Source organism: Chondrus crispus, genomic scaffold (genome assembly GCF_000350225.1).
Source record: "Chondrus crispus Stackhouse genomic scaffold, scaffold_27, whole genome shotgun sequence".
NCBI classification, from domain to species: domain Eukaryota; phylum Rhodophyta; class Florideophyceae; order Gigartinales; family Gigartinaceae; genus Chondrus; species Chondrus crispus.
Genome location: NW_005179169.1, coordinates 21,343 through 46,625, shown reverse-complemented (window position 1 = coordinate 46,625; position 25,283 = coordinate 21,343). Strand labels below are relative to the sequence as shown.

The 25,283-nt window shown below is 51.2% G+C and overlaps 7 protein-coding genes; 4 read left to right on the top strand and 3 right to left on the bottom strand.

Annotated features, from left to right (window-relative positions):
- Positions 1–2,830: 2,830 nt before the first annotated feature.
- Positions 2,831–4,465, bottom strand: CHC_T00005089001 (hypothetical protein). Its single transcript, XM_005716885.1, has one exon. The coding sequence runs from the start codon at positions 4,463–4,465 to the stop codon at positions 2,831–2,833; it is 1,635 nt and encodes a 544-aa protein (XP_005716942.1).
- A 13-nt stretch (positions 4,466–4,478) lies between these two features.
- On the top strand, positions 4,479–5,726 carry CHC_T00005088001 (hypothetical protein). The gene is made up of 4 exons (XM_005716884.1): positions 4,479–4,503; positions 4,546–5,216; positions 5,294–5,462; positions 5,593–5,726. Exons 1-4 carry the CDS (start codon positions 4,479–4,481, stop codon positions 5,724–5,726), a joined length of 999 nt encoding a protein of 332 aa, XP_005716941.1.
- Positions 5,727–5,827: 101 nt separating this feature from the next.
- On the top strand, positions 5,828–6,250 carry CHC_T00005087001 (hypothetical protein). The gene has a single exon (XM_005716883.1). The coding sequence runs from the start codon at positions 5,828–5,830 to the stop codon at positions 6,248–6,250; it is 423 nt and encodes a 140-aa protein (XP_005716940.1).
- Positions 6,251–6,335: 85 nt separating this feature from the next.
- Positions 6,336–6,632, bottom strand: CHC_T00005086001 (hypothetical protein). Its single transcript, XM_005716882.1, has one exon. The coding sequence runs from the start codon at positions 6,630–6,632 to the stop codon at positions 6,336–6,338; it is 297 nt and encodes a 98-aa protein (XP_005716939.1).
- Positions 6,633–6,680: 48 nt separating this feature from the next.
- Positions 6,681–9,140, bottom strand: CHC_T00008318001 (acid-thiol ligase). Its single transcript, XM_005716881.1, has one exon. The coding sequence runs from the start codon at positions 9,138–9,140 to the stop codon at positions 6,681–6,683; it is 2,460 nt and encodes an 819-aa protein (XP_005716938.1).
- A 696-nt stretch (positions 9,141–9,836) lies between these two features.
- On the top strand, positions 9,837–11,510 carry CHC_T00005085001 (hypothetical protein). XM_005716880.1 is given in 2 exon segments: positions 9,837–11,159; positions 11,160–11,510. 1 exon segment carries the CDS (start codon positions 9,837–9,839, stop codon positions 11,157–11,159), a length of 1,323 nt encoding a protein of 440 aa, XP_005716937.1. The 3' UTR covers positions 11,160–11,510.
- Positions 11,511–21,628: 10,118 nt separating this feature from the next.
- Positions 21,629–23,962, top strand: CHC_T00009146001 (Serine/threonine protein kinase). XM_005716879.1 is given in 2 exon segments: positions 21,629–23,863; positions 23,864–23,962. The coding sequence occupies 1 exon segment, from the start codon at positions 21,629–21,631 to the stop codon at positions 23,861–23,863; it is 2,235 nt and encodes a 744-aa protein (XP_005716936.1). The 3' UTR covers positions 23,864–23,962.
- Positions 23,963–25,283: the final 1,321 nt, after the last annotated feature.

The window sequence follows — 25,283 nt, the reverse complement described above, 5'->3', positions numbered from 1 at the left end:
CCATATAAGATGTTGCTCAGATACACGGCACGTGAGACCACGTCTTTCCTTTTAACTGAGTCAACACTGCACGCCGAGGAGTTTGATGCATCCTTTAGAAGACGTTGGATAAGCACACGGACAACCGCATTCTTCCGCTCCACGACGCCGAGTTTGTTATGACGTCGGGCTGGACGGGGTTCAAAACGTATTGAGAAGTACCTTAGGGCGTCGGCAAAACGGGAGTTGAAGAACTCGATATCTCCCGATATGATTGATGGTGCACCGTGAACGTTTACCCATGCGACTTCCAATTGCCGAGCTGCTTCGTCCATCTCACGGGTCCGCATCAGGGATGCTACTGAATAACCCGTATGGACATCCACCATATGTAAGATGGGGGCGTTCTCGAACTCCGCACAGAAGAAGAAGTCGAGTTGGACATGGTTGTTGAACGAGGCGAGTATTTTCCCAAAGGATATCTTCCGTGATTGGAGTGGGCGGCCTGTTTCTTTGCAGCTAGTGCACTTCTCGACGGCTCTCTGAAGCGCTTGTTTTAGCACAGGAGTCATAACCCCTCCTCGACGACACAGCGTCTCCATGTCTTGAAGGGCAAGGTGTGAATATCCATGAAGCTTGTTGGCAAAGCGACCGGCGATTCTGCCATATCGAAACCTTGCCTTCATGGTTTCTGCCGGCGGGATAGTGGACGCATATGAGACTTCCGTGGAGAAGAACGTCACAAAGGAGGATGTTTTCGACGGAACGACGAGAAGAAATGTGCGAACCGCATCGGGGTCACTCGACATTGTTGGTTCGGTGTATGTCTTGAACGTGAGGCGTTTTGACGAGAGGTTTCTCACTCCTTTTGGAATAACCAAAAGGTTCTCCGGTCCAAGCTGGTACGAACGGTGAAGGATTTCGTTACCCAGAAGAAGGAATCCATCTCCTCTCGTAACGTAGAACGGAATTTTGACTTCCGTTCCACTCATGTCGGTCACAGGAAGGTTCCAAACTCCAATAGTGACCTCGGCGTCGCTACAATTCTTGCCATATCCGTGCAAGAACGGTTCACAGTTTAGCCTTCGAAGTTTGAATGGAATGTTCATGGCAGTGCAGAGGGCTGCGGCGCAAGAAATTCCTCCAACACTTCTGGGACATCCCGGATCAATAATGGGATTTGGATCCGGGATTCTCGGATTGATATCCGAGGAGGCTCCGGGATGGCTGACTAGGCTTGCCTGTTTGACGAGCCGCCGGAGCCTCTCCGAAAAAACGAGGGATGTGCCCCGGAGCCGCCGTCACTGGGGTCTCGGCGCGTCCTCTTTTTCTTAGTGAAGGCGCTAGGTTCTTTGCACTCTGCTGCCCCTCTGTAGTGACCACGCTCTCCGCAGTCATAGCAAATGGACTGGGTCTCGTGATCAGAAGGCAGCTGCCTCTTGCGACTGCCTCGAGATGCGTCACGACGGCTAGAGGGTGGACCCATTCGAGTGTCCTTCTTCTGCCCGTGACGCGAGCCGACTTCAGAGAGTCTGTCGAAGATGCTTGCAGGGCCAGGCTTGCCATGGGTGCCAATGAGAGACTTGACCTTGCGGTCAACTAAGGCTTGGACGTCCTTCATGGAGAACTGAGGAGCATCCATTGACGTTGTCTGGGTCAGATTCCTCAGCACGATCACCGCGTCGTCAAGGTTGAGCCTGCAAGAAGTGTGCCGCGGCAGGAAAGAGTCTGCCACTGACGTCTTCGCAGCATTATTCTCTGCAGTCACCTTTAGGTCTTGGACTGCAATGTCCAAGGAGCGGATGAAGCTGATTGTTTGCGATCTGAAGTCGGACAGAGCCTTCTTGTAATCATCGGCCGTGGACTCTGACTCGCGGAGTGGAACGTCAACCTTCTTCAGCTTCTCAGATATCTTGAGGACTTCCTCGAGATGCACCTTGGATACCTTTTCGGTGTCGACGACTGCCGACTCCTCCTTGTTTCGGGCTTCTGCATGCGAAATTAGTTGGAGCTTGGCATTGGTCAACGTTCCCTCCTCTATGTTTGCGTTATTGAGGAGGGTAATCGCCAAAACTTCACCTATCTGCGAAGAAGAAGAAGTGTTGGCGTGCAGCAAGTGCTTGGCTGCCAAACCTCGGAACCTCGAGACGAAGCTGGAGAGCTTCTCGTTCCTGTCTCGGCGACACGAGGTGACCTTCTGGTATGATGCGATGAGCCTTGTGACCATGGCAATCGGTGGGTCTACAGCGACAAGCTCGACGATGGAGAGTGCCGCTTGCACGGGATCATCCATCTGAAGGTAGTCGAGCTGTCCTTTGGACTGGGCTTCATCGACGATTGCCTTCTGAGCTTCCGGAAGGCCGCGCTCATAGAGCGTTCGTCCGAGGAGCTTGAACATCGTCTGAAAAGTGCGATCGGTGCCTTGGTCGTGGGCGACTTTGAGTGAGTCGACCCACTGTCCAACCTTCTTGCGCCAGGCTTCAAGATCGCCATCGGCGGCGAAGAGAGGCGGGTCGAAGAATCCTGATAATTTACTCATCTTTCCCCCTGGGCCCATAACTGTGGGAGAACGGCAACGATGAGGTTAGTAGTAGCCGCGCTCGTCGCACGCAGCGGCGGGGGAAAGGAGTCGCGAGAGCGAGGGGGATGGGGATACTTCGGATGTCGAGTCTCGAGACTTTTCGCCGGCGCTGTCGGAGGGTAGCAAGTTACCCCCGAGGGTCGGTCGGGATACCGCCCTCGGATTTTTATATATCCGGATTTCCCGCCGGCGCGTCGAACGGATAATTTCCCTTTTTCCCAGATTTAGGGCTAACCAAATAAAGTGCAATTTCTATCTTCCCACAGTTATTCATGACCTCCACTCCTCTCGAACGTACTGCACACTTTCCGCTGCAGCCGGTGCGAGAACTCTATTGCTACCCTCCTCCCAAGCAATAATATCCTTCTGGGCATTGGTGATGGCGTATTTGTACTCGACGGTGGATGCCTCAACACTGAGCGCTAGGTCGACTGCCATGACTCCAGTTGTCTCCCATATATTACCATGCATTTTCTTCGCCTGTTTCGGGTCCCAGCAACCAAAACTGAGATCGCTCCCAATCAACACAACCGAGAACTCTTGACGGGAAAGTCGTGGAGGGATGGACCCCACCTGCAACTCAAACCGAAGTGCCCGAGTATCACTGTTAGCGTAGTCTTCGAATTTCTCTGTTGAGGTATTCCGGACAAACGATAACCGAGTAGGAGAAGAGGCGACTCTTGCGTCATCGGTGTTCGTCTGAAGACCGTTGCGAGCAGAATATTCGCTGGCACTATTAATATCGGGTATAGAACCCAATACGCTGCTTCGCATATGCTTGAAGCACGCAAATTTCAACTGATCTGCGAAGAGAGATGTCGATAGAGAATTTTGGAGCCATGGAGGCAAGCCATATTCGGCAGCAGCATCTCGCAGCGATGTCACATACGATACCTGAAATCCACAGTCCCTTGCTAAAGCGAATAGGTCCCCACATGCAAAGATTGGTGCCGCTCCCATCCAATGCCCATCTTCACTCTCCTGCACGTTCTGCGCAAAATCCGGGGTTACATAAACAACCACAATAGCGCTATCAAGGGACGTCAACGTCCCAATCATAGACAAATGTCTTTGCAATCGCTCGTGCTCAAAGTCGGTTGTATCGAGACAAACCAACCACGTGCTTCTGCGTTGCCAGCTGTATCCATTAAGCACGAGACTGGCATCCCATGCGCAACCGTCGAGCACTGCTTCTAAGTGGACGTAGTGGACGTTGTCGGGGAGCGCGTCATCGAGGCGGGTGGCTTGCATAGAGGCTTTGATGGCGAGCGAAGCGTCGTTAAGGGCGAAGACTGAGAGGGGATAGAGAAAGGATTGCCGCTCAGCGACAGGGGCGTGCAAACCTGGTGCAAAGAGAACTAACTGATCGGGCGCTTGTTCACTTCGATGGTGCTTGGAGAGTATGGCATCTAGGACGGCTTGGCGTGCAAGAAGGACGGCTTCCTGTTCGGTGGAAAGCGGCGTTTGTAGTGCTATCGGTAGTGGTGTTGGCTGGATGCAGTGGGACAGAAGTTGGTCGTCTTTCTCTGCGTCAAGGCTAACGACGAGAGCGAGCAACTCAGCCAGTGAATGTTTGACTGGTTGTCTCCCTTGCTCTTCCCCTTCCACATGGCTATGAAAATCGCTGAGAGTCTGTTCTACAGTCGGATCCTCTTGCACCTGATGGTCGACTCTCTCATGCCCATTCCCATTAGTCGCAACCTCCAACTCCTGATGAGGCGGCTCACCTGTATCAACGCATTGCGCCTCTTTGCCGATGCCGTCACCGACAGCCACTTGGACCCCGACGCCTCCCGTAACCGTTGCTGGTGCTGCTCCATGTCTATGGGCGACGCGTCTCAAGATCAGACCACGACCAGCTTCCACGCATGCGGACAGTCTGGAAAGCAAGAAGCTGCCACCCATGGCGGCTCTCTGGATGCGAGCAGCGCGAGCCGAAAAGCGTGCGACTGAAGCTTTTGTCTGTATTGGCTGGGTGAGTGCAGCGCATGTGGAACGAAGCCGCGAGGTGCAGCGTCGAGCGGGAGGGAAGGGAGCGCAGCAGAGCGGTATCCGCCGCGCCATGGGGTGTGCGTTGAAAATGGATGCTGGGAAGAGGTCACTTTGGGAGGTGACGGTTGCCGTCAATGTGAGAGAAGAGAGTCTGTCATCGTCGCCGGCAGCTGTGCTGGAACAATCAATTCCACATCACCCCACGATGCAACTCCATTGGTTGATCCGCCTCAGATTCTCTCTCGATCTCATTTCGTATCGTATTGGTGTTCCACCTCTGTCGCACCACGTTGATCCGCCTTCAGGTTCTCTCTCGATCTCATTTCGTATCGTATTGGTGTTCCACCTCTGTCGCACCACCGAGACCGCGGAGAGCATTGCGAGAATGGCAACGTCGCTCTGCTTTGCTGCGTCGCCTCCGCTGCAGCTACGTCCTCCAGGGTTCACGAGCAACTCGATGACACCATCCCATCCGCTCCGCATCGCATTCCCCCCCTCCCGGCATGCCCGAAGACCGCCCACCGCCACACTCTCTGCCTTACAGGGTCTCATTGACCCTTCCGTCTTGAGCTCTTCCGTTTCGGCCATATCCAAGCTCATGACCACCCTGCTCGTTGGTGTTGCCGCTGCCAAGTGCGGCCTGCTGGACACCGCCACCCTTACCGTACGTACGCCGCTCTCGTCCTTCCAGGCACCCCCACATCTCGTGCTTGAAATATCTGACGACTAGCTATTCACCAGGCCTTGTCCAAGTGTGTCTTCAACATCTTCCTTCCCTGCCTGATGCTCACCAACGTTGTGCGCACCATGTCCGTCCCGTTCTCAAGCGGCCTCTTTTACCTACCGATGGCGGCCGTTGCGACTGTCTTCATCGGCCTCATGCTCGGCATTGTTGGGGCCAAATTGCTACGTCTCACCGATCCCGAGCGCCGTGTTTTTCTCGTGTGTTGCGGCTTCGGAAACTCTGCAGCTCTTCCCCTGCTTTTTGCTAACGCCTTGTTTGCGGGGCAACCTGGCAACCTGGCGGCCTTGGTGTCGAGCATTTCCTTCTTCCTCATTGGCTGGACAGGCTTCTTTTGGTCTGTGGGGTACTCAATCTTGGCCGGGCTCCCCGATCCCAGCGCTGCGCCAGCGGTCGCCGCAGGCCAGAACAAGGCCCTTGGTGGCTTGCTGAGAGCGGCTGGGAAGCGCGTGGTCTCGCCGCCTTTGATCGGAGCCTTCGCAGGCCTTTCAATCGGCCTCAGTCCTGTATGCACTTCCTTTTTGGCATCGCCGATGTTCAGTGCGCTTCAAACGCTGGGTTCTGGATATTCACCAGCTGCAGTGCTGATATTGGCAGGTTCCCTGGCTCGAAAAGTGGAAACTCCCACCAGCAGTGCTCCTGGAGAGGTATCGTCGCTTCAATTGCGCATGCCGAGGCTGGTTATAGCGATCTCTATCTGTCGATTTATCATCTTACCGCTTCTCGCCATTCTAGTCATCCCAAGGGTCTCAGTTTTCAACACACCATTTATCAAGCTTGCGGTTTTGTTAGAGGCTATCATGCCACCGGCTCAGAATAGCACACTTATTTTGAACCTTGAAAAGAAGCCAGACGCTGCTGCAAGCATGGCTCGCATTTTGTTGGTTGTGTATCTCGTAGGCGCAATCCCGATGAGTATTGGGCTTACTTACTTTCTAGGATTCGCGGGTGTGTGAAGACAGCCAGCCTTTACTTATTCTTAAATACTTAACCCGACAACAGACAGCTGAGAAGGCGATCCCTGTGCTAATGACTACGGAACTACAAGTCAGGGCGACGCTGACTGCCTTCTAATAAGACTTCTCGAATTACTTCATGCAGTATAAAAAAGGGAAGGTGAGGAACCACGAAAAAACAGTGCTGCGCGAGGGCAGGCCGACGCAGTGAAGCCAAAGTAGCGAAACAAGACTCACATGGACAACCATTTGCAGCAGCTCGGAACCGTAATGCCCAAAAGTAATTCGGAAAAGTACAGGAAAATGGTGCACGGAAAACGGCTTTCAAGCATCGACATATTGGTAGTTGCCATTGGAAGAACGACCTAATCGCACCTAACATGCGTATGCGCTCTCTCTTCACGGCCTTTGTGCTTAGCCAAAGAAGAAATTAGGCATCAACACGCCGCTTTGGCTTCGGCTTCCATTGCGGGCCTTTCACATGCTTGACATCTGAAAACCCAGAGAATGAGGAAAGATCCTGGAGTAGTGGGGACTCAGAGAGCTCCCTTCGTGATATGCCTGTGGGCATTTCGGTCATGTAATAAAACTTTTTGGGCACCATAGGCGCTGGCAGCACTGACTGCGCATGCAACTTCAGCCACGGCTCACTCACTCGAGCGCCGCGCTTTGGCACAATGGCACAGAATACCTCAGCTCCAAATCGCTTATCTTTCCGTCCAAAGGCCTTCGCGACGGACACGGCAGGGTGATTTCGCATCGCAGCCTCCACGTCATCCAATGGAACGCGAACAGTCTTTGTAAGTGCACCCTGATCACCAGTGCTTTCCTTGACCTCGACTGGCTGGCTCTGGTTGGTTCCGTAGGCAGCATCCGCAACTTCACGAGCAGCTTTGACTGCTTCACGAGTATTGCTGGCAGAAGATGCCGCGCTCGCGGCAGCTGCCCTCACTGCAGCCTCGAGCTCCTCCACACGGACATCATGAATTTGGCCGTTTTGTTCTAGACTAGCGTTGAGTGCGCGCTCAGCCTCAGCTTCGGCAGCTTCAACTCGCCTCCTCATCTCTTCGAGTTCAGCCGCATTTCTCCCCTCGACATCTTGTTGCAATCGACGATGGTTCTCCTCGATAGCTTCTAGTCTAGCAAGGATAGCATTGGCAGTTTCGTCATCAAGATCATCAGGGTTTTCTATACCTGCCCGAGTAAGGGCCGCGGAGCGTTCGGCCCGTTCCTCTTCTTTCTTCAGCGACGCTGCTGTCGCAGCTGCGGCAGCGGTGGCGGCGGCCGCGGCGGCAGCGGCAGCTGCTGCAGCAGCTTTCTTCTCCTTTTCTCTTCTCTCCTCTTCAATGCGTTTCCTCTCCTCCTCCTCAATACGGAGTCTTTCTTCCTCCTCCGCTCGCAATCTCTCCCCCTCTTCCTTAGCGGCCAGAACGGCTACCGCCGAGCGCTCCTTTTCTTCCTCTTCGGCCTTCCTCGCAGCTTCCTCTTCAATTTCTTTGCTCTTCTTTTCTTCTTGCGCTTCAATTTCGGCAGCTCTCAGTTGGCGAGAGTTACCAACAACGCTGACAAAGCCATCGCTGTCAACAGCACCGCGATCTCCAGTGGCAAACCACTTTAGTGTACCGCGGTTGCCCTCATCGTCCATTACTTCAGTTTCGAAGACGGCCGCTTCAGTTGCGGCCTCCGAATGCAAGTACGACTGCGCAACGTGTTGTCCGGATATGGCAATTTCACCAACCTCGTTTGTATCAAGTATCTGGCGGGTATCCATATCAAAAATGGCAACATCGATACCATTTACAGGAGTGCCGACGGTCCCGGGTCGACGAAAGTCGAGGCGGTTTGCCGTAGCAAAGCCACAGGCTTCAGGGGTGCCATAGGACTCATAGACGGGTGTCTTCAACGACTTCTCAACTTGTTCGAGCAGCTCAGGGGCGATGCATGTCGAACCACACGACCGCACAAAAGTAAGCTGCTGCCTGTCAATTGCACTGGTTTTCTCATTTGCTTCATACAAGTCGAGGATTTGATCGGGGGAAGCTGAGAGCCAAGTGATATCATGTGCTTTGGCCAGATCCCAAAATTTCTCTGGTGAGAATCCTCCATAGCCGGGAAGGACGATGTGGCCACCCGAGTAGAAAGCGGCGATAAGGATGAGAACACCGTGAATATCGTGGAGTGGTGGGGCGAGCATAGTGCTCATATTAACGGCGAGGACGTATGTTGACACGAAAGATTTAGCGGCTTCGCAAAGGGCACGATGGGAGAGCGGGACGACGCCTACCGCTGAGGACATATGGACGGCGGTCTCCTCGGGATCGAGTTTGAAGTCACCCGCACCGCCAGCCCAGGCTGCGCCAGCGCCGGTCATCCTTCCATGTGTTTCTAAGATGACGCCTTCGTTAATTGTGCGATGGATATGCCAATCAAGCAAGTCCAGTTTCGCAGAAGCGTTCTTACACTTGAGGGTTAGTTCATCTTCGGAGTCGTCCGCTAAGGGGGAGACGAGGACCTTTGCGCCCACGTCCGAAAGGGCCTTTTGAAAGGCCTGCTCGTCGAGAGAGGGGTCAATAGGCGCGGCGATGGCGGCGATCCACATGAGGGCGTAGAAGTAGATGATAGCCTCAAATGAGGTGGGCATTGCAAAGGCGCAAACGGTGCCGGGGCGAATCCCGGCTTCGCGCATGCGACCAGCTATAGATTCGACCATTTTGTAAACCTCGATGTGTGAGAAGATGGCCTTGCGGCCACGGCGGGTGTTAGGACAGGAAGTGACGGCAAGTTTTGTAGCATAGCGAGACTTGGGAAGCTCGACGAGTGTCGTGAGTTTGAGAAGCTCCTCCTTGTCAGCGGAGGGCAGGGCGCGCAGAAAAGAGGCGGAGCCCTGCATGGTGGCGACGGGGATGGACACGGGTTTGGACAGGAAGGGACACGGAGGGACGGACGAGCGGGACAAGTGAAGTGCGCAAGGGTTGGGGAGTGGGGGAAAATGGAAAAATAGTGGGTGAGGACGGGGTATCGGTTGGGTTATGGCGCTTGAGGTGGTTCGTAACGACTCTATGTGGTGTGTGGGCGGTGTCGGGCACGGCGTCGTTTGGTGCGGTTGGTGCCTAGTTCAAGAAAGAAGAGTCTTGAGCCTGGCGGAAGATGTCTGCGCATACACAGGCTCCACGCTGCAATTGACGGCGCGTGCAGGAAAGCCGTCCAGAATCTCCATTTTTTATTACTGCGCCCTTGCTCTTACACTGTCAACATCCTGCTTGCATTACAGCCGGCGGCAAGGCGACCGACGACGGCAACCAAGATCTCAGTCTGTTTGAGATATTTTGGTTGCCTCTGCCCAACCACCGGCCACCTCCCCAGCGTGCCACGTGCACACGCACCGCCCTGCGAGCCTGTGCGCGAAGTTGATCCCATTATCAATCCCCCCCTCTTCTCTTTTCAAGACTCTGCTGACCGTCCCTCCTCTTTAAACTAGCATGCAAACACCCCCCACCAAAACCCCATTATCATCTCTCCAACCATTGTAAGCCTCCGCCTCTACCCCTAGCCCACCCCCCTTTTCTCCCAAGCCCCAACCTCGAAAATGTTTCGACAGACGCTGTTCCGTCACCTCTCCCGCCCCCTTCCGCGTCTCCTCTCCACTCAACCCTCAGCGGCCTTCGCCCCTGCCGCCCCCACGTCGCGCTTCGCCGGTGTCCCGCAAGGCCCAGAAGATGCCATCCTAGGCGTCACGGTCGCCTTCAACGCCGATCCCAACCCTAACAAGATCAACCTGGGCGTCGGTGCGTATCGTGACGACGTAGGGCTCCCCTTTGTCCTCTCGCCCGTCCGTGAGGCAGAGCGTCGCATCGTCCACGCCCAGCACCATATGGAGTACCTCCCGGTCGCAGGCTCCCGCACCTTCGTCGATAAGGCCATCAGACTGGCCTACGGAGAGCACAATCACCATGTTAAGACCGGGCAAGTCGCTAGCATGCAGACCCTGTCGGGGACGGGTGCATGCCGGATGGCGGGCGTGCTTATTCAGCGCTTTTTGCCAGCCCTTGATGACGGCCCCAGGGACGAAAGCCCTCTCGTCTTACTGCCCAACCCGAGTTGGGCAAACCATGCCGCTATATTCCGCGATTCCGGCTGTACCGTAGGTCAGTACAAGTACTACGATCCGGCTACCAAGAGTCTCGATTTTGAGGGCTGTGTATCCAGTTTAGAGGACGCTCCAGATGGCAGTGTCGTGCTTTTGCATGCATGTGCGCACAATCCCACCGGAGTTGATCCCACACCTGAGCAATGGGCTAAACTTTCGGCCGTCCTCAAGGAGAAGCGCCACCAACCATTTTTTGACATGGCGTATCAGGGCTTCACCAGTGGAGACATGGAAGTCGATGCTGCGAGTGTGAGGAGGTTTGTAGATGACGGGCACCGCATCGTCTTGGCACAGAGCTTTTCCAAGAATTTTGGCTTGTACGGCCAAAGAGTTGGGTGCCTGTCGGTGCTCACAGATTCGCAAGAGGAGGCTCTTGCCGTCGATTCCCAGCTTAAGATCATCGCGAGACCGATGTACTCCAACCCGCCCATTGCTGGGGTGAGGATTGTCGAAGAGGTACTAAGCGATCCCGAGCTGGAGAGGCAGTGGCGCATGGAGATGAAGGGCATGGCGGAGCGCATCATATCGATGCGAACAATGCTAAAGGGCTATTTAGAAGAGCTGGGGAGTGTGCAAAATTGGGACCATATTACAAACCAGAATGGCATGTTCTGCTTCTCCGGTATCTCTAAGGAGCAAGTTGCCAAACTCAGAGACGAACACTCTGTGTACCTCACTGAGAATGGTCGCATCTCTATGGCTGGTGTGACGTCGCAGAATGTTGGATATCTGGCGAACGCTGTGCACAAGGTCACAATGTAGGGGCAGTTTTACTACCAGGTCATTTTACAAGTAGTTGACTTTAACTTGAAATAGTCCTCACCACTCAATGTCATGAAGCAAGGAGTTGCGAAAGAGATCGCAGAGCGAGCGAAGACTGTCAGATGACGTGAACGCAAAAATTCGGACTCCAGTCATAGTCTGTTGGCTTTTGTGTCGTCATACCGTTGCTTCAGTATCGCTGGTTTCGGCTACATAAACGAAGGCTGAATGTCAAGTCACAGAATGATAGAATAATGTAACAACGTGTATTCAACGACGATTCAAGTGCTATAAATGAGCCTCGACGTTTACGCGATATAATGCGGCACTAAACATGCAATTCGTGGTCAGCTTCTTCCGGCCCCAAGTCTTCGTTTTCATCGTATTCTTCGCCCTGATCTGCACCGTCCTCTGCGATTGCACCCACGTCATCCTCGGCGTACAAGACGGCCTTGATTTGATCTAAGGCTCTGGCAAAGTTGTCATCTATCTCTTGATCCTCGAGTTCCTCCTCAAGATCTTGTAAAAGGACCTCTACACTTCTGAGCTTGTGGAAATAGAATTCACGCTCAGTCTTGGTCTCTTCAGCTTCGTGGTTCAATCTTTCTATCTCTTCCTTCAAGAGGGCGTTCTCCTTTTGAACGCGTTCAAAGCTTTCTTTTCTGACAGTGGGCCCCATTGGTCGTTTCGGCCTGACTTGGGGAATCGTTGACGTGGCCATTCGATTTACAGCACTGGTCCCCACGGGACGTCTTGTCGTCCGCTGCCCATTCGCCACTGCCAATGCTGGTCTCATTTTGGTACCAGTCTTAGACATGATACCCTCGCGCCTCGCACGTCCATCATATTGGAGTGCCTCTTCCGAAGCATGAGAATCAAAGAATGCCTTAATCCATTGAATAAACTCGAGGTTATCCTGGTACTTTCCTTTGATGAGCCTGGCGACGTCAATATGCTTCTTAAGGTTAAGTCTGTTAAACGCCGCTTGAAGAATCTTGTAGTTTTTGACGAATTCGTACTCTCGTTTCGCATTGAAGTCCACCTTTTCCAGGCGGACCTCCCCGGGGAATAACGCATCAAACACATGGCAAGCGAACACACCACTGGCAGTCTGCTCAATCTTAGAGTAGTTGAGCGAAGTCATGTCGTTGATCCATGACAGCAGTTCGTTGCGGCCAACGAAATAAGCCCCGCCCATCATGCCAATCGCCTCACTGTTCTGCATTGTGGTGAGAGAGGTAAGCAAGCCCAAAGAAAATCTGTACGGTGAAAGAACGTTCGGCGTTTTCGAGCACCTCAAACAGAATGAAAGTAAACGCGGCCCCCAGCGAATTGAGAATAGTCCAAGGAACGGATGGAAAAAAAAGTAGACCTTTACACAGAATATGGCAGATGGAAAAAATGTGTACGGTACCAACTGCAGCAATCAGTTAGAGGAAACGGTATTGTTTGGGGCAAAAATTCAAGTGACGAAAGCGAGATCTAAGCATGAAAAAATATGCGGAATCTGGGCCCTGGATGTTGGCATTGCAGTAGGGTTGTTCTGCCCAGAAACGGAGAACGCGGCAAATTCGAATGTTCAAAAATTTAAAAGGTCACACGTATGAGTATGAGTTTTGAAGTAATGTAACTCAGAAAAATACACGTGTAATGTCCCAGACAGGCCAGCTCCAAAGCTCTTTCGGTTAATTCACCTCTTTCGACATTACACTTGGTGTTAGTCGTGGTAGACGTGGCACCGAGTACACCTGGCATGGGTGCTTCGTAGTACAGTACTACAGTATATGACTGCCGAAAAACGGGAGGCATGTTAAGACATACCCTGAAAACGGGGCATGTTAAGACACACCCTCAGGGTGTGTCTTAACAGGCTGGTTTTTTCATACCCTATCATAGCTACTTTCATGTCACTTCATGATACTGTAATGCGCATAAGTGCTTGCAATCAGATGTTGCCACGTTCGCAGGATGCCATACGTGTACACTCAACAATTAATTAATCTAACCACTGCCGTACAGTACTGTTGCGGTTATCCCAACTGTGGTTTAGCACCCGCGACAAGCTCATTGAGGGCATCCACCCAAATTCTTCATTTCCCGACTGTCCGCTGCCTTCCCCTGCCCTGCAGTATCCTCCGGGGGGTGACCCTTAATGTACTATTCTCTCCTCCCTACCCCTGTCTCCCGCGCCTACCCCTCCTTTTGTCCGTCTCCCTCTGCCCGGCCTGACACCTCCTTTTCTCCCCTTTCCTTTCGCCACGCTCCGGTGGCGTCGACTACACCCCCTCGTCCGCCTCTTCCGTCAGACTCTCGCGTTTCGGTTCCCTATCATGGTCGCGTGCATCCCCCTTCCGGTTCGCAGTCCGGTTGTACACGTTTGCCACGTGCCGTTCCGCAACAGTACAGTATAACATTTCCGGACAACCCGTGTTTTTTTTGAGACTATTCCTCATGTCTACTTTTCTACTTGCCGCTAGCAGGAAGACTTATTAAAAAAATGGGGGGCAAAGAGCCGAGTTGAAAGGCTGCCCCTCAACTTCAAAGTAGCTCAGAGCACGACGGCGTTCGCGGCTGCCCGTGTCCGACAAACGGCTTTCTTTGCTTCATATGGGGACTTGGCATCTTGAAGGCTTGAGGACGTACTTGAATTCATATGTACACCACGTTACAAGTACGGAGTCTGCAGGGGGACTTTTGAGGATGAGGAACAGGGCTTCTGTTGCGCCGGTGGCTACAAGGAATGATTGTTGCAATACAAAAACGTACGGTAACATTACTCTTGACTAAAATCTATGCAGTAGTTGAGAGGAGAGAGGCGAGCCACCAATAGGCTTCCCCTCCTTAACGGATCTGCGTGAATCGCGTTAGGAAAGGACTCCGTAATCACCGGGCCCTGCCTGTACTGTACAGTATGGACATCAGGATAACTTAGCTGTGATGATGCGCGTAGGTCCTTTGAGGACCGACGGAGGATGTAAGGCTGTGTGACGGTTTCCAGAACCGTCCGCAGGCTTTTGTAGGCTAGAAAAAGTGGAATGGAGATTGTTACTACCACAATGATCCGGGGCGTTCGTTTCCAGAACACACAGCAGAATCGATCCCCCGAAAAATTGTCCAGACACTGAAACGCTGGTACAGTATCTTGAAGCTACAGTAGTTACAAGCAAGGCAATGCTCGGACTGGTGACATCGGTAGGCGGATGGCACATCCCATCCACATCACGTGAAAAGAAAGATATCCCCGTCTGTCACCACATGTACGTACCGGCCGTGACTCTCAAAGGCAATGAGAGTTGATGTCACCTCTGTCAACAGCTTTTTGCGCAGGCCGGCCGCAACTCCTGTTCGACTCTCGGCCGACCTTCCTGCGCCCGTGCTGGAGACCTCTCCCTATCCGCGGCCCACCACGTTGCGTTTCGATACCCCATGAGCTAGCTCACGCACGGCTTCACATGGACATGCGCGTCAGGGTTCGAAACCAGAAAGAAACCGCAGTCCTGCCTGCAGAAAACGAGGCTCATGCACATGTGATGGCGCGCCGAGGGAATACACAAATCACTTAGCACCGTTTTGTTTTTGATGCGTGTGTAGTACAGTACCCTTGGTATTGTACTGTACAACGCTTTGCCGTGAATGAATGCGTGAAGAAGAAAGGAATCAATTCTGTATCACTTGTCATCCGCCGCCGCCCTCATTCGCTTGGATGGCGACCAGCGTACCGTACTGTACGTGGCGCTATACGGCAAGTTCGAGCAGCGTACCCGTATTTGTATAGAAGTTGTCTTTTCAACGTTTCACCAGCAAGGCGTACAGAATTCAAGGAGTCCGAATTCAGGAGCCCTGCACAAAACCGTTTGAAGGGAAACTTCATTTCACAGCGCACCGCAAGAAAGTACGGCACTGCTGTTCTGTGGAGTACAACGTTGAGCCATGTGCTCGCAGTCGGCCGATATCTTGCTGAAGTAGCGCTGTTCCAGCAGCAACAGACTTTACTTTGCGTAAAGTTGCGAGCGGAGACTGTGTGGTAGACCAGTGGGACGGGTAACATAGAAGCAGAGGTCCCGCCGTAGCAGCAGAGCAAATACTCTACCGTACAGTACGAAACTGCGCATGAAGAGGAAGTCATTTCAAGAGACGTGACTTTTAATCATTCGGATACAACGCTACGTTTCAGGCATGCCTTTCTGTGAGGTCGAAACTGATGCTGTGAGCACCAAAGGGTCAAAAGCCCAACTACCGCATGCAGCACCCGAAACTGTGCATGACTTAAGCGTGGCGCAGATCCGTGGACATAGAGCAGTTTCCCAAGGGCGCAGAAATGTTTCGAATTTACCCATTGTGACCGGGGCCGTGTCCGCCATGTCTTGAGTCATGGCGAGGCAGCGGTCCGTTTCGTGGCATAGAGAGCAATCACCATGTGTGTGTTTTCATTTAAAAGCTTGGGTTTGATGACCACAAGTTGTGAAAATGTTGCATGCATTACTTTCCTACATACGTCAGATGTTCTGTTCAGTATTGTACAGTTTAGCACGCTCGTACGACAGTAGTACAGACCTCCCGTAAGAGGGCAACTCCTAGATACTGCAGTCTTATGTTGTTCAAGGAGAGGGCTGAGGAGTGTGACTTCTGAATTGTACATGTCAAGCAATTGTGACGCTAGAATCAGGCAAGATCCCAAGAACCTTGGTGGAAGCAATCCCGAGACGCACCCTGCTGGTTCCAGCAACAGCGTCGTAAATTATGTGCTGTTCTGTAGTCGGCTTTGGTGTCCGCGGACATACAGTGCTTCGGTGTAGGAACAGCGCTGCCCGACACAAGTTACCAACGATAACTAGGAGTCAACTGGGCGCGCGGCAATATGAATGATGGAGACCCTTGTTGCGACCAATACCATTTCTGATTCATAGGAACAGGAACGTGGAAAGGCAACATCAGACTGCTGCAGCTTTTTTGCAGAAAGATTCAACTCATTGTTTTCACTCGCTCTAAAAGTGTCTATCCGACCGGAGCTTTTCCTCATATGAGGACAGCTCTTTTTTTGCAAAAATATATAAACATTTATAAAAAGCAACTTTGGGTACTATTTCCGTAACGTACATATTTTTGGCAATAGCATCTCACAGAACGCCGGGATAACAGCTTCGAATACGCAGGAAAATTAAAAATGTAATGCAGATTGAGTACTTTAGTTCCGTTTTTAAACTGGCGTTTTTGGTTTCGAGGTTATTTTACATGCGGTTTCAAAGTGGTTTAAAGAAGCTTCTTTTCCAGACATATTTAAAAACGACCAGGAAGGACATGCAACATGCAAATCTCGCAAAGTTCTTTCTGGTCCCAAGACAGAAGTCAAGCACGGTACCCAAGGGTAGCAGGGGTTGCTTCTTATTCCTTGTCGAGAAAGCGCAAGTCAAGAAAGAAATAAGTCGAAAATTGTCCTCATGCTGTATGAGAACAATGGTCTGATGCTGTAGACACTACCTTCGCTACCTTGAGGGTACAGCAGCATATATGTCCGAAGTCGCGAGCTCAGTGCAGAAGTGCGGAATACAAAATTACTGTATTGCTGACGGTTTGACACGAGAGAGGCATGGGGTGCAAAGGTGGTACCCTCATGAAAGGGACAACTTGGTAGTAGGGAGCAATTTGGAAATTTTTAGTCTCCTTCCAGATTCTCCAAAACGCTCCGTCCACATGCCAACACTATTCGTACAACTAAGTACGTCCTCCCTAGTTGCCCTGCGTTGCAGAAGTCCGGCCAAATTCAAACTCCTGCTACGCCACGGCGTCCCAACCTTCATCAACCTCTCTCCTGTAGCAACGACATCATGACTTCCACTCCAGAAATCCGTGAGTCATGGCATTCTCCATGCCAATACAGAGTGCGATTGAAAAAACAACACAAGAAAGCGACGCATTGACAAAAACGCAGCGAGAGAAGGCCACCGCGCTCCTTCGTACAGGTATGAAAACGTCTGTCGTCGTGAGAGCGACACTAGTACCCTGGGGCGACAGTAACTCGCATTTATCACGCTCTGCAAGAGCACGAATCGAGAATCGTCGACCTCCAATTTCTTGACGCCCATCGCAGAGAACGCCGCCCAGTTATTAGTGAACAAGAGTCTAGTTTGATTAAGAAAAGGATTTTGTCTGCAGCTGAAAAGGGATTCGCACTTTCAAATAGTGATGTGCGGAATATTATGACTGAGATAGCGTCTGATGGGCGTCCAGGATTTGCCACATAATTTGGCAGCCCATCTCAAGACACTATCCGGCACTGGCGGACAGTGAATAGAGATATCACTTGCCGAAAAAGTGAGAACTAAGTTTTGGCAAAGTTGGCGGCTGAGAATTTTACACATATGTCATCGTTCTCTGAAGCATTGAAAAAGTTCAAAATTCCCATCCAAGCATATTCAGGGACCCAACGCAACTTTGTGACCTCGACGAGACAGCTGTATACTGCCAATACGTAGTGACAACTAAGGTATTTGGGTCCCAACTTACTAATCATAGCGTGTAAGTGGCTTGTCAAGCTAGAAAAATCAACAAGCATAGTACAATTTTTGTGGCTGTTTCTGCGTCTGGTCACAAAATACCACCGTTTTTCATTTTAAAGGGTAAGAATGTAATGAGTGGATGGATCTTGCCACTCCAAAAGACCGAAATAGCATGCAATTCCCCTGAAACGGAGAGGATATATGAAAAAAATGGTTCGATCAAGGAACCGTAATCATGACGAAAGACAAGGGATGTGTGGAAAAAAGAATTATTTCCTTTGTGATGGAGCATATGGATACGTTTGTGAGGACGAAAATACCCCTGGAGCTTATTCAATGCATGACTCTCGACGGCTACTCGTCGCCAGAAGGCTACGAGTGGCTCGAGATATGCAAGCAAAAAAGTGCGAGGTCGTCGAATCTCTTTCTAACACAACTCCGCGACCGGGATATTAACAGGTCCTTCAAGAAAGGGATGCGCAAATACCGTGACTTGCTCCATAAGAAAACGACACTTGACATGCGAAGTGTCCGCTCAAATCTGATGGTGGCGACATTGGCTTACAGTGAAATCACTGTTGATAAGATTAAGTTTAGCTTCGAAAAGACGGGGTTATGGCCCATGACTTTTTCATTTCTGGACAGGTTTAAGAGACAAGGACCAAATGCGGTGTCATCTGACCGGAAAAGTTGCCAGGTATCTTTACTAAATGTCGCAAGTAGAACTCGCAACCCCGACAATCAGACTTCTTGCAAACTCAAAAACATTTTAGAGGCAGCCAATGACCCCACAACATGACTCCTTGATGTTGAAATATTGTTGAGCAAGAGCAGGAGTGTGAACCAAATCCTTATGACAAGCACACGTTCCTCGAAAAGTAAGAGTTCGACCGCACGTCGTCCGAAAAATGTGGATGTGCAAATATGGACACCTGCTCTCTATCTAATTTTGGACGAAATAATTGAAATCCGCAAAGAGAGAGACGTAAAACTAGCTCCTGAAAGGCGACTCAAAGCTGAGAAGAAGGCAGGACGGGAACGCAAGCGCGTACAGCTGCGATTGCCGAGTGAAAATGGCCGTGCAAAGTCAACGTCGGGATCAGAAAACCAGATCCCGCTCTCTTCCGCACGCGACAAGAATTTTTTGCCCACGTTTGGGGCGAGGTACGGTGCGGCAATGTGCCGTACACTCTCGAAGCATGCCTTCAGAAAGGGTAAAGGGGGTGAAAATGAGGTTGTGCAATCTCTGTTGGCGCTTTCCTGGTTCATGACTAAAAATACCAAATTGCCCCTTGTTCTCATTTGAGCCCTTTCTGCACGTGTGTGAAAATGTCAAATGGCTTCAAACAGGTTGTTTTCGCCCGCGTCCTTTCGTCGTCTATGGCACATGGACATCCCACTGGCTGTAGCAGACGCTTTATGGTAGCCCAGAATAGTGCCATAAAACACTTGTTAGGCTCCGTCAAAATAATTACCAAATTGCCCCCTCGGGGAAGGGTACAGTATTGGCAAGAAACAAAATACTCTCGGGTTTTGGTCTGTTGCCCGCAAAATGAGGGGGCCCCAGTTCAGACATCACTGCTGGTGCCATCACCAGCGAGCAAGGATTTTTCGACGTACCCTTGGGTGCTGTATATGTTGTCTGGCTGGCAGTGCTTTGCAGACGACGAAAAACGATCATACCACGATGAGATACTCATTGTCTGACGACATATCGTACAAGGATACCGCATGACTAAGTGTTGTAACAGGTGAATGCTGAAGCGGTTATGAACATATGCCGTTAACAGTCTTGAGAGGAGAGACAAGGTAAGAAAAGTGGACTCAATGAGCGCGTGCAGGAAGAAGTAGTCAAGTATGTAGGTAGTGAGCCCATTGAGGTCAATTTTTAACTCAAAAACTTAGTTCTGGCTGATTTTTCAAACGGTTATTTCTTTATGTGTGCTCTACAGTTAAGCCAAAAACTCTGACAGACGGAAAAGCGCATTGTCTGAAGAATTTTTTCGAAAGAGTCGCATGTAGTTGAACAATTGCCTTATTATCGTCTAAAAATGGATTGTTATTGAGCTCTCTTCAAGTCCTTTCTGTTCTCGGCAGACGGCACACCACACCCTCATCTTTGGGGACCTCGGAGGCTTCACTGATGTTTGAATTATTTCATGTGACGGCTGGTCGAAGTAGAAACGCATGGAAAAAGACGGCAAAGTTTTGGTACTGAATGATGTTGCGCTGAATGGTTGAGTTAATATATTTGTTTCTGTTGCAAAAACATTTAACGTCATGCAGAGGAGGTCAAATGAAGGCCGCCCAGACACTCTAGAGCTAGGGGCATGCGAGTGCAGCAGAGCGCTGCACCAGTTGGTTGCAACAGAGGACCGATAACCCATAGCCGAAGGTACTGTACGACTGCAGCCCTAGAGAGGCCCCTGTACCTTTCACAATTGCAATCCACCACCACAAATCATGCGCGGGAGCTTTGATACTGATGTGAACGTGAAGGCGGCGACAGGCATGAAGAGAAAATTGAAATTTGGGGAGACAAACGTGGATAAGCGAAGGAATGGATGAATGGATGAAACAGCAGGCAACGACCCATCCCAATTGCTACCGTTGTCTACACATCTCCTCGAGGGAATATAAAACGAAGCGTTGCAAAAGCAGACGGCGTCGGTGCGTCTAAGGAGTGAACTCGACTGAAACGTGATTAGACAACGTCAGAGATGAATAGAAGAGTACAGTACAACACGGAGTACAGAATTGGGTCTTCATACGAATACTGTACCGCACTTGATTGAAGTCATGTTAGAATTGACGGGGAAGCAGGGAGACAGTCCCAGACTGGTGGAAATCGCTATGCAAGTATCAGTCCCGAAGCCGACAGAGAAATACAGTTCTGTCGCTGAACAGAGACCGGGCGGCGCTGTAAGAAGAGGCGGTTCGCACGTAGAATATGAGTGTGTGAATGACCTCCGCGCACTTGCATTACAGCGGAAAGTTGAAGAACATTTTCGCTTTGCCTGATGGAACAAGAGATTGAGAGTGCACTGTAATGGGTTCCATCGGGGATGTGTTCCCAAGGAATGCATTGATGCGTCCAAAAACAATATGAAGGAAGTGTTTGCCGGCCGTGCGATGTGGCACAGCGCCCGATATCATACATGCCTCGGTCCTTGGCGTCCTGAAACGTGCAGCGGGGCGCCCAAAATCAAGTCCACTCGCACGTGGAAACATGCGAAGAGTCATCGTCCAACGCGGAAGGATGTCAGTCCACCGGCGGGAGGTTGCTGGCGTGACTTCTAAGCATCGCCGCGTCATTTCATTGGCCCTTTCTCCAAAGTTCTAGCGCGACATGATAGCGCGGGAAGAGTCGTGTGTCGCTGGGGCATTCACGGCAAACCTGAAAGTCGCTCTACCCTAAGGGTAGGTCCGAGCTTAGGTCATCTCCTTAGACGAAGTGGTAATCCTGTAGCCAATGTGAAGCGGCGGGGGGCACTGACGTCACCATGCGGGGGTCTGTTGGTCACGGCAATTCCTACGAAATATTCCGACGCTCAGAGTTTCAGAAAATAATAGAGAGACCAGATACTGTACCTCGTGACGCAGCCCCGTGACCGAACTCTGCAGCAAGTTGCCAATCGCACAACCCCTGAAACCCAACTAAGTACAAGCTCAAAAAGTGCACTCCGCGTTGCCCCTTCTTCTCATACTTCGTCACGCCTTTAACCACATCCGCATCACCCCGCCTAAAAATATACTCACAATGCGCCACGCACTCGTCTCCCCGCACACTTCCTCAAAACCAACTCCCCCCTCTTCTCCCCCCCCTCCCTCCCCCACGTCTCCAAGCCCCCCTTCGTCCCAGCCCCTCGCCCCACCCTCCCCTGCATAACCACCTTTCTCTTCCTTCTTCCGAACCCCTTTCCCCTTCCCCTCCCCATCCCCCCATCTTCTGCTCTGCAGCCCGCTCGCATCATGATCCGTGCCATGCGGCGCTCTGCCGCCCCTAGCACCACATCTTCCCGAGAGCCCTCCTCCATCCGTTCCGCCCGCTCCGCCCGCTCCTCCACCCGCACCGCACCACGCCGCAATCGTACAGGTTCGACTCTCTTCTCCCGCCGGTCCCTCGGTCTCTCTTCTTCCCTCTCTCGCTCCTCGCGCCGCCCTACAGAGCCTTTCGATGATCCCAGTCGTGCTCCGCTGCCCGCACACCCAGACTCAGTAATGAATGGGCCTTCGTCCCTGCCCGGGCCACGCCTTTTCGATCCCCTTGCGCTTGTGAGGAGAATTCCGGCCACGGTTCGTTCGTTCGGTTATGTTAAGACGGCCCGTAGCCTCGCGGTTTTCTCCAGGTTTGAGCGATATTGGTTGGAACTCAGAGGTACTATCGTAGTGCTTATCGTCGATGATGAGGTCTATCGCCCTCATCATGTCCATACATCGCAGAGGGGGAATGAAAACGTCATCGCTGGTGTCTTTGCAGTCCACAAGTGTCACGTCGTCAGGTCGCGAGGCGCCAAGAGCGCTGTCATCCGGCTTATTAAACCAAATCATTCTCAGACCATTTGGTTGCGCTTCGATGATGAGAGCGAGTGTGACATCTGGGAGAAGGCTCTGATCGGGGCAGCGTCACAGCGCTCTGTCGGTATTTCCGACTTCGAATTTATCAGTCCTATTGGCAAAGGTGCGTCCGGAAAAGTTTTTCTCGTAGCTGACCGTAAGACTGGCGAAAAGCTTGCTTTGAAGGTCATTGACAAGGCCAAGGTGTTTGAATCGTGCAGCGGTTTTCGACACGCTCTCGATGAACGCCTTGCCCTGGAGATGGTTGATGGTCACCCGTTTTTCTCCAGATTGCGCTACGCTTTCCAAACAAGGGCTTATTTCTATTTGGCGATCGATTTTTATGATGGAGGTGATCTCTATCAGTACCTTCGCACTCACCAAGGCCGACTACTAGAAAGTCAAGTCAGAAGTGTTGCGGCCGAGGTCTCTCTCGCACTGGAGCATTTGCACAAACTTGGCTTTGTTTACAGAGACCTGAAACCGGAGAATGTCTTGTTGGACAGCCGCGGCCATGTTCGTCTCGCAGACTTTGGCCTTTGTAAATTGATACCTAATCGGGCGCTGACAAATACAATTTGTGGCACTCACACCTATGCCGCACCAGAAATGCTTGCGGTCAGAAACTATGGAAAGTCAATCGATTTGTGGGCATATGGTGTGTTTGTGTACCATATTCTACGTGGAAGAACCCCATATGAGGCCAGAGACCTTGATCAAGTCATCGCAAACATGAATAATAGACGTATCAGGTTTTCGTCAACTACATCCCCAGAACTGGTATCTATGATCAAGAAATTGTTAGACTGGAATCCAGAAACAAGACTTGGTTGCGGCATGGCAGGAATGATCGAAGTTCGCGGTCATTCATTCTTCGCTGGTGTTGACTGGAAGAAGGTCTACACAAAAGAAAACGATGAGGGAGGCCTGTTTGCAAAAGCCAAGCGCTGCAATCTAATGGGACCTCCTCATCGCTTGAAACGGTCGGTACGGGATTCCGTACCTCCACCACCGCCTCCGTCACCAGCTCCACATGCCCTCACCCAATGTGTCACTGCGCGCATTGCTAACAACCCCGGAGAGACCCCGTCTGCGCAGGTCTTGCGCAAGACTTCAGTTGGAAGCGGTGATAGCGGAAAAGGACAGTCGGATTCGAAGAGCAGTGGGACGGAGCACGGATCTCCGATAGGCAGTAAGGGGAGCGAGAAAAGCTCTCCGGTTGCGGTCATACCAGCTGGGGCTAGCACCGGGACTGAATCAGATGAAATTGAAAGCTCAAACCGAATGGCTACAAAAACAAAGCGACTGTTTAGACCAAAGTCCCTTGGTAATTTGAATGGGAATCGCGCAAGTCCTACGAGCGGAAACGCCAAGTTATCCCGGATTGCAAGTGAGCAAGAACAAAATACTAACATATCGCTACGCGAAAAGATGGCAGCGGCAGCGGAACAAGACGATTTGAGGAATTTTGATATGAGCGAATGGGGCAAGATTAGCGTGGACAACGACCATGACGATCCAAATTATGGTGACTCTAGCTTATGGCCAATTTCGAAAGCTAGACGGCGACTCGTTGAGGATGAGCGCGTGATTGCTGGGTTTAGCTACTGCAGCTCCTCAAAGCCACTTGTGGTACCGGACAATTTGTAGACTAAGTTGTCAATCGTCGGTATCGCTTCCTGTGAAGTGTTACTTCATTAGATCATAGATCCAAACACTAAAGCATGTCTGCTTGAGAGCTACACTATTGACTTCGTGGAAAGAGTAGGTGATGGGTTTGGGGACTCTGTTACATTTGGGCACCACTACATTTGGGCTGTGTGCGTAAGGATGTTGGTGCCCGCAACTTGAGTTGTTTGCATCGCTCTTTCACCCTTACAAGCTTATGTTCGCCTTTTTGATGAGATTTCTACTCTTTACCACAAGCTCCCGGCTTTGGTGTCATTTCACCTTGATGGAATGTGTATCAGGAAGAAACATATCGCCAGCAAGCGTGCAGCCACAGGGTTGATGAATGTGTTTGGCCTGTAAACTCGGTGCTCCTCATGGCTACTGCTAAGCCCTGACGTAAGAGTTCGCGTGGAGAGGGAGAGGATCCTTCTCACCGTGCCGGTAAAAGTGAACAAGTCTTTGCACTGTGGTGCTTTCAGCTGGGCAAGAATATTGTAGCAGGCTGGGAGGAGAGAAAGCCGCCCATGACGTGATGTTGCGGACACGATCAATCTGTCACGATCGTGCGGTTATTGTCACGTATAGTCAAATTATATTATTTTGCTAATTCAATCGTTTCTTTGAGCTATCACGCTGGATCTCCAGAGCCATCAAAATCAGAAATCAGCAATAGACGTCAAGCACTCGTTATTGGATTCTTTTTGATCCTTTTGCACAAGTGGTCCAATGGAATACATGAATTCAAAGCTGGCTTTCTCCAGACATGATGTAATGCTGTGTAAGGAGTTAACCAAAGGCGATGTCCTTACGCATCACTGCACCTGCTCATCAGAGGGCGTCGGACTACTTTTCAAGGATACCTCACGCAATTTTGTGGCATGGCTCCATGCATGCCTTCTCAATGCCAAGCCATTTATCGAAAAAGCTTCGTCTACGTTTCGGTAGCTTTTGATAGTGTTCGATGTCAATGGCTTTTGTCTGTCCGTATCGCCGTCACGTTCGCTATACTCAAAAAATACTGTAACTGGATAAATGTACCTTGAGATTCTTCTTTCAAAATGCCGAATCTGTAAGCCTTTGTGAGGCTTTTTTCGATGGCGTCATCCTCCCAGTGTGAGTGTGCCTTGGGGCGAAGAGGCTGGTGATAGGCTCAAAGCCCCCACCGGTTTGGAGTATCGCAGCCATATGTTGAAACGCGATCTTTATTGTCCTGGGAGGTGCACTGTTCTGAGGGATACTATCCCACCCGCCATGAAAAGGTCGTCTTCAGACACCTGAGCGATATTTCTTGAAATAAGGGAAAATTATTTAAACTAGATGTGAACATGACGCGTGGTAGCTGTCTTCTTGGGTGGTACTGAGCACTGAACTGTAACATGATGACGTTGCCAATCCCAAG

Coding starts and splice junctions, on each gene's coding strand:
- CHC_T00005085001 (XM_005716880.1), top strand. CDS start 9,837: ATGTTTCGACAGACGCTGTTCCGTCACCTCTCCCGCCCCCTTCCGCGT.
- CHC_T00008318001 (XM_005716881.1), bottom strand. CDS start 9,140: ATGCAGGGCTCCGCCTCTTTTCTGCGCGCCCTGCCCTCCGCTGACAAG.
- CHC_T00005089001 (XM_005716885.1), bottom strand. CDS start 4,465: ATGGGTGGCAGCTTCTTGCTTTCCAGACTGTCCGCATGCGTGGAAGCT.
- CHC_T00005086001 (XM_005716882.1), bottom strand. CDS start 6,632: ATGTTAGGTGCGATTAGGTCGTTCTTCCAATGGCAACTACCAATATGT.
- CHC_T00005088001 (XM_005716884.1), top strand. CDS start 4,479: ATGCGAGCAGCGCGAGCCGAAAAGC. Junction 5,217..5,293: donor TGGACACCGCCACCCTTACC/GTACGTACGCCG, acceptor GCTATTCACCAG/GCCTTGTCCAAGTGTGTCTT. Junction 5,463..5,592: donor TGTTGGGGCCAAATTGCTAC/GTCTCACCGATC, acceptor CTTGGTGTCGAG/CATTTCCTTCTTCCTCATTG.
- CHC_T00005087001 (XM_005716883.1), top strand. CDS start 5,828: ATGTTCAGTGCGCTTCAAACGCTGGGTTCTGGATATTCACCAGCTGCA.
- CHC_T00009146001 (XM_005716879.1), top strand. CDS start 21,629: ATGATCCGTGCCATGCGGCGCTCTGCCGCCCCTAGCACCACATCTTCC.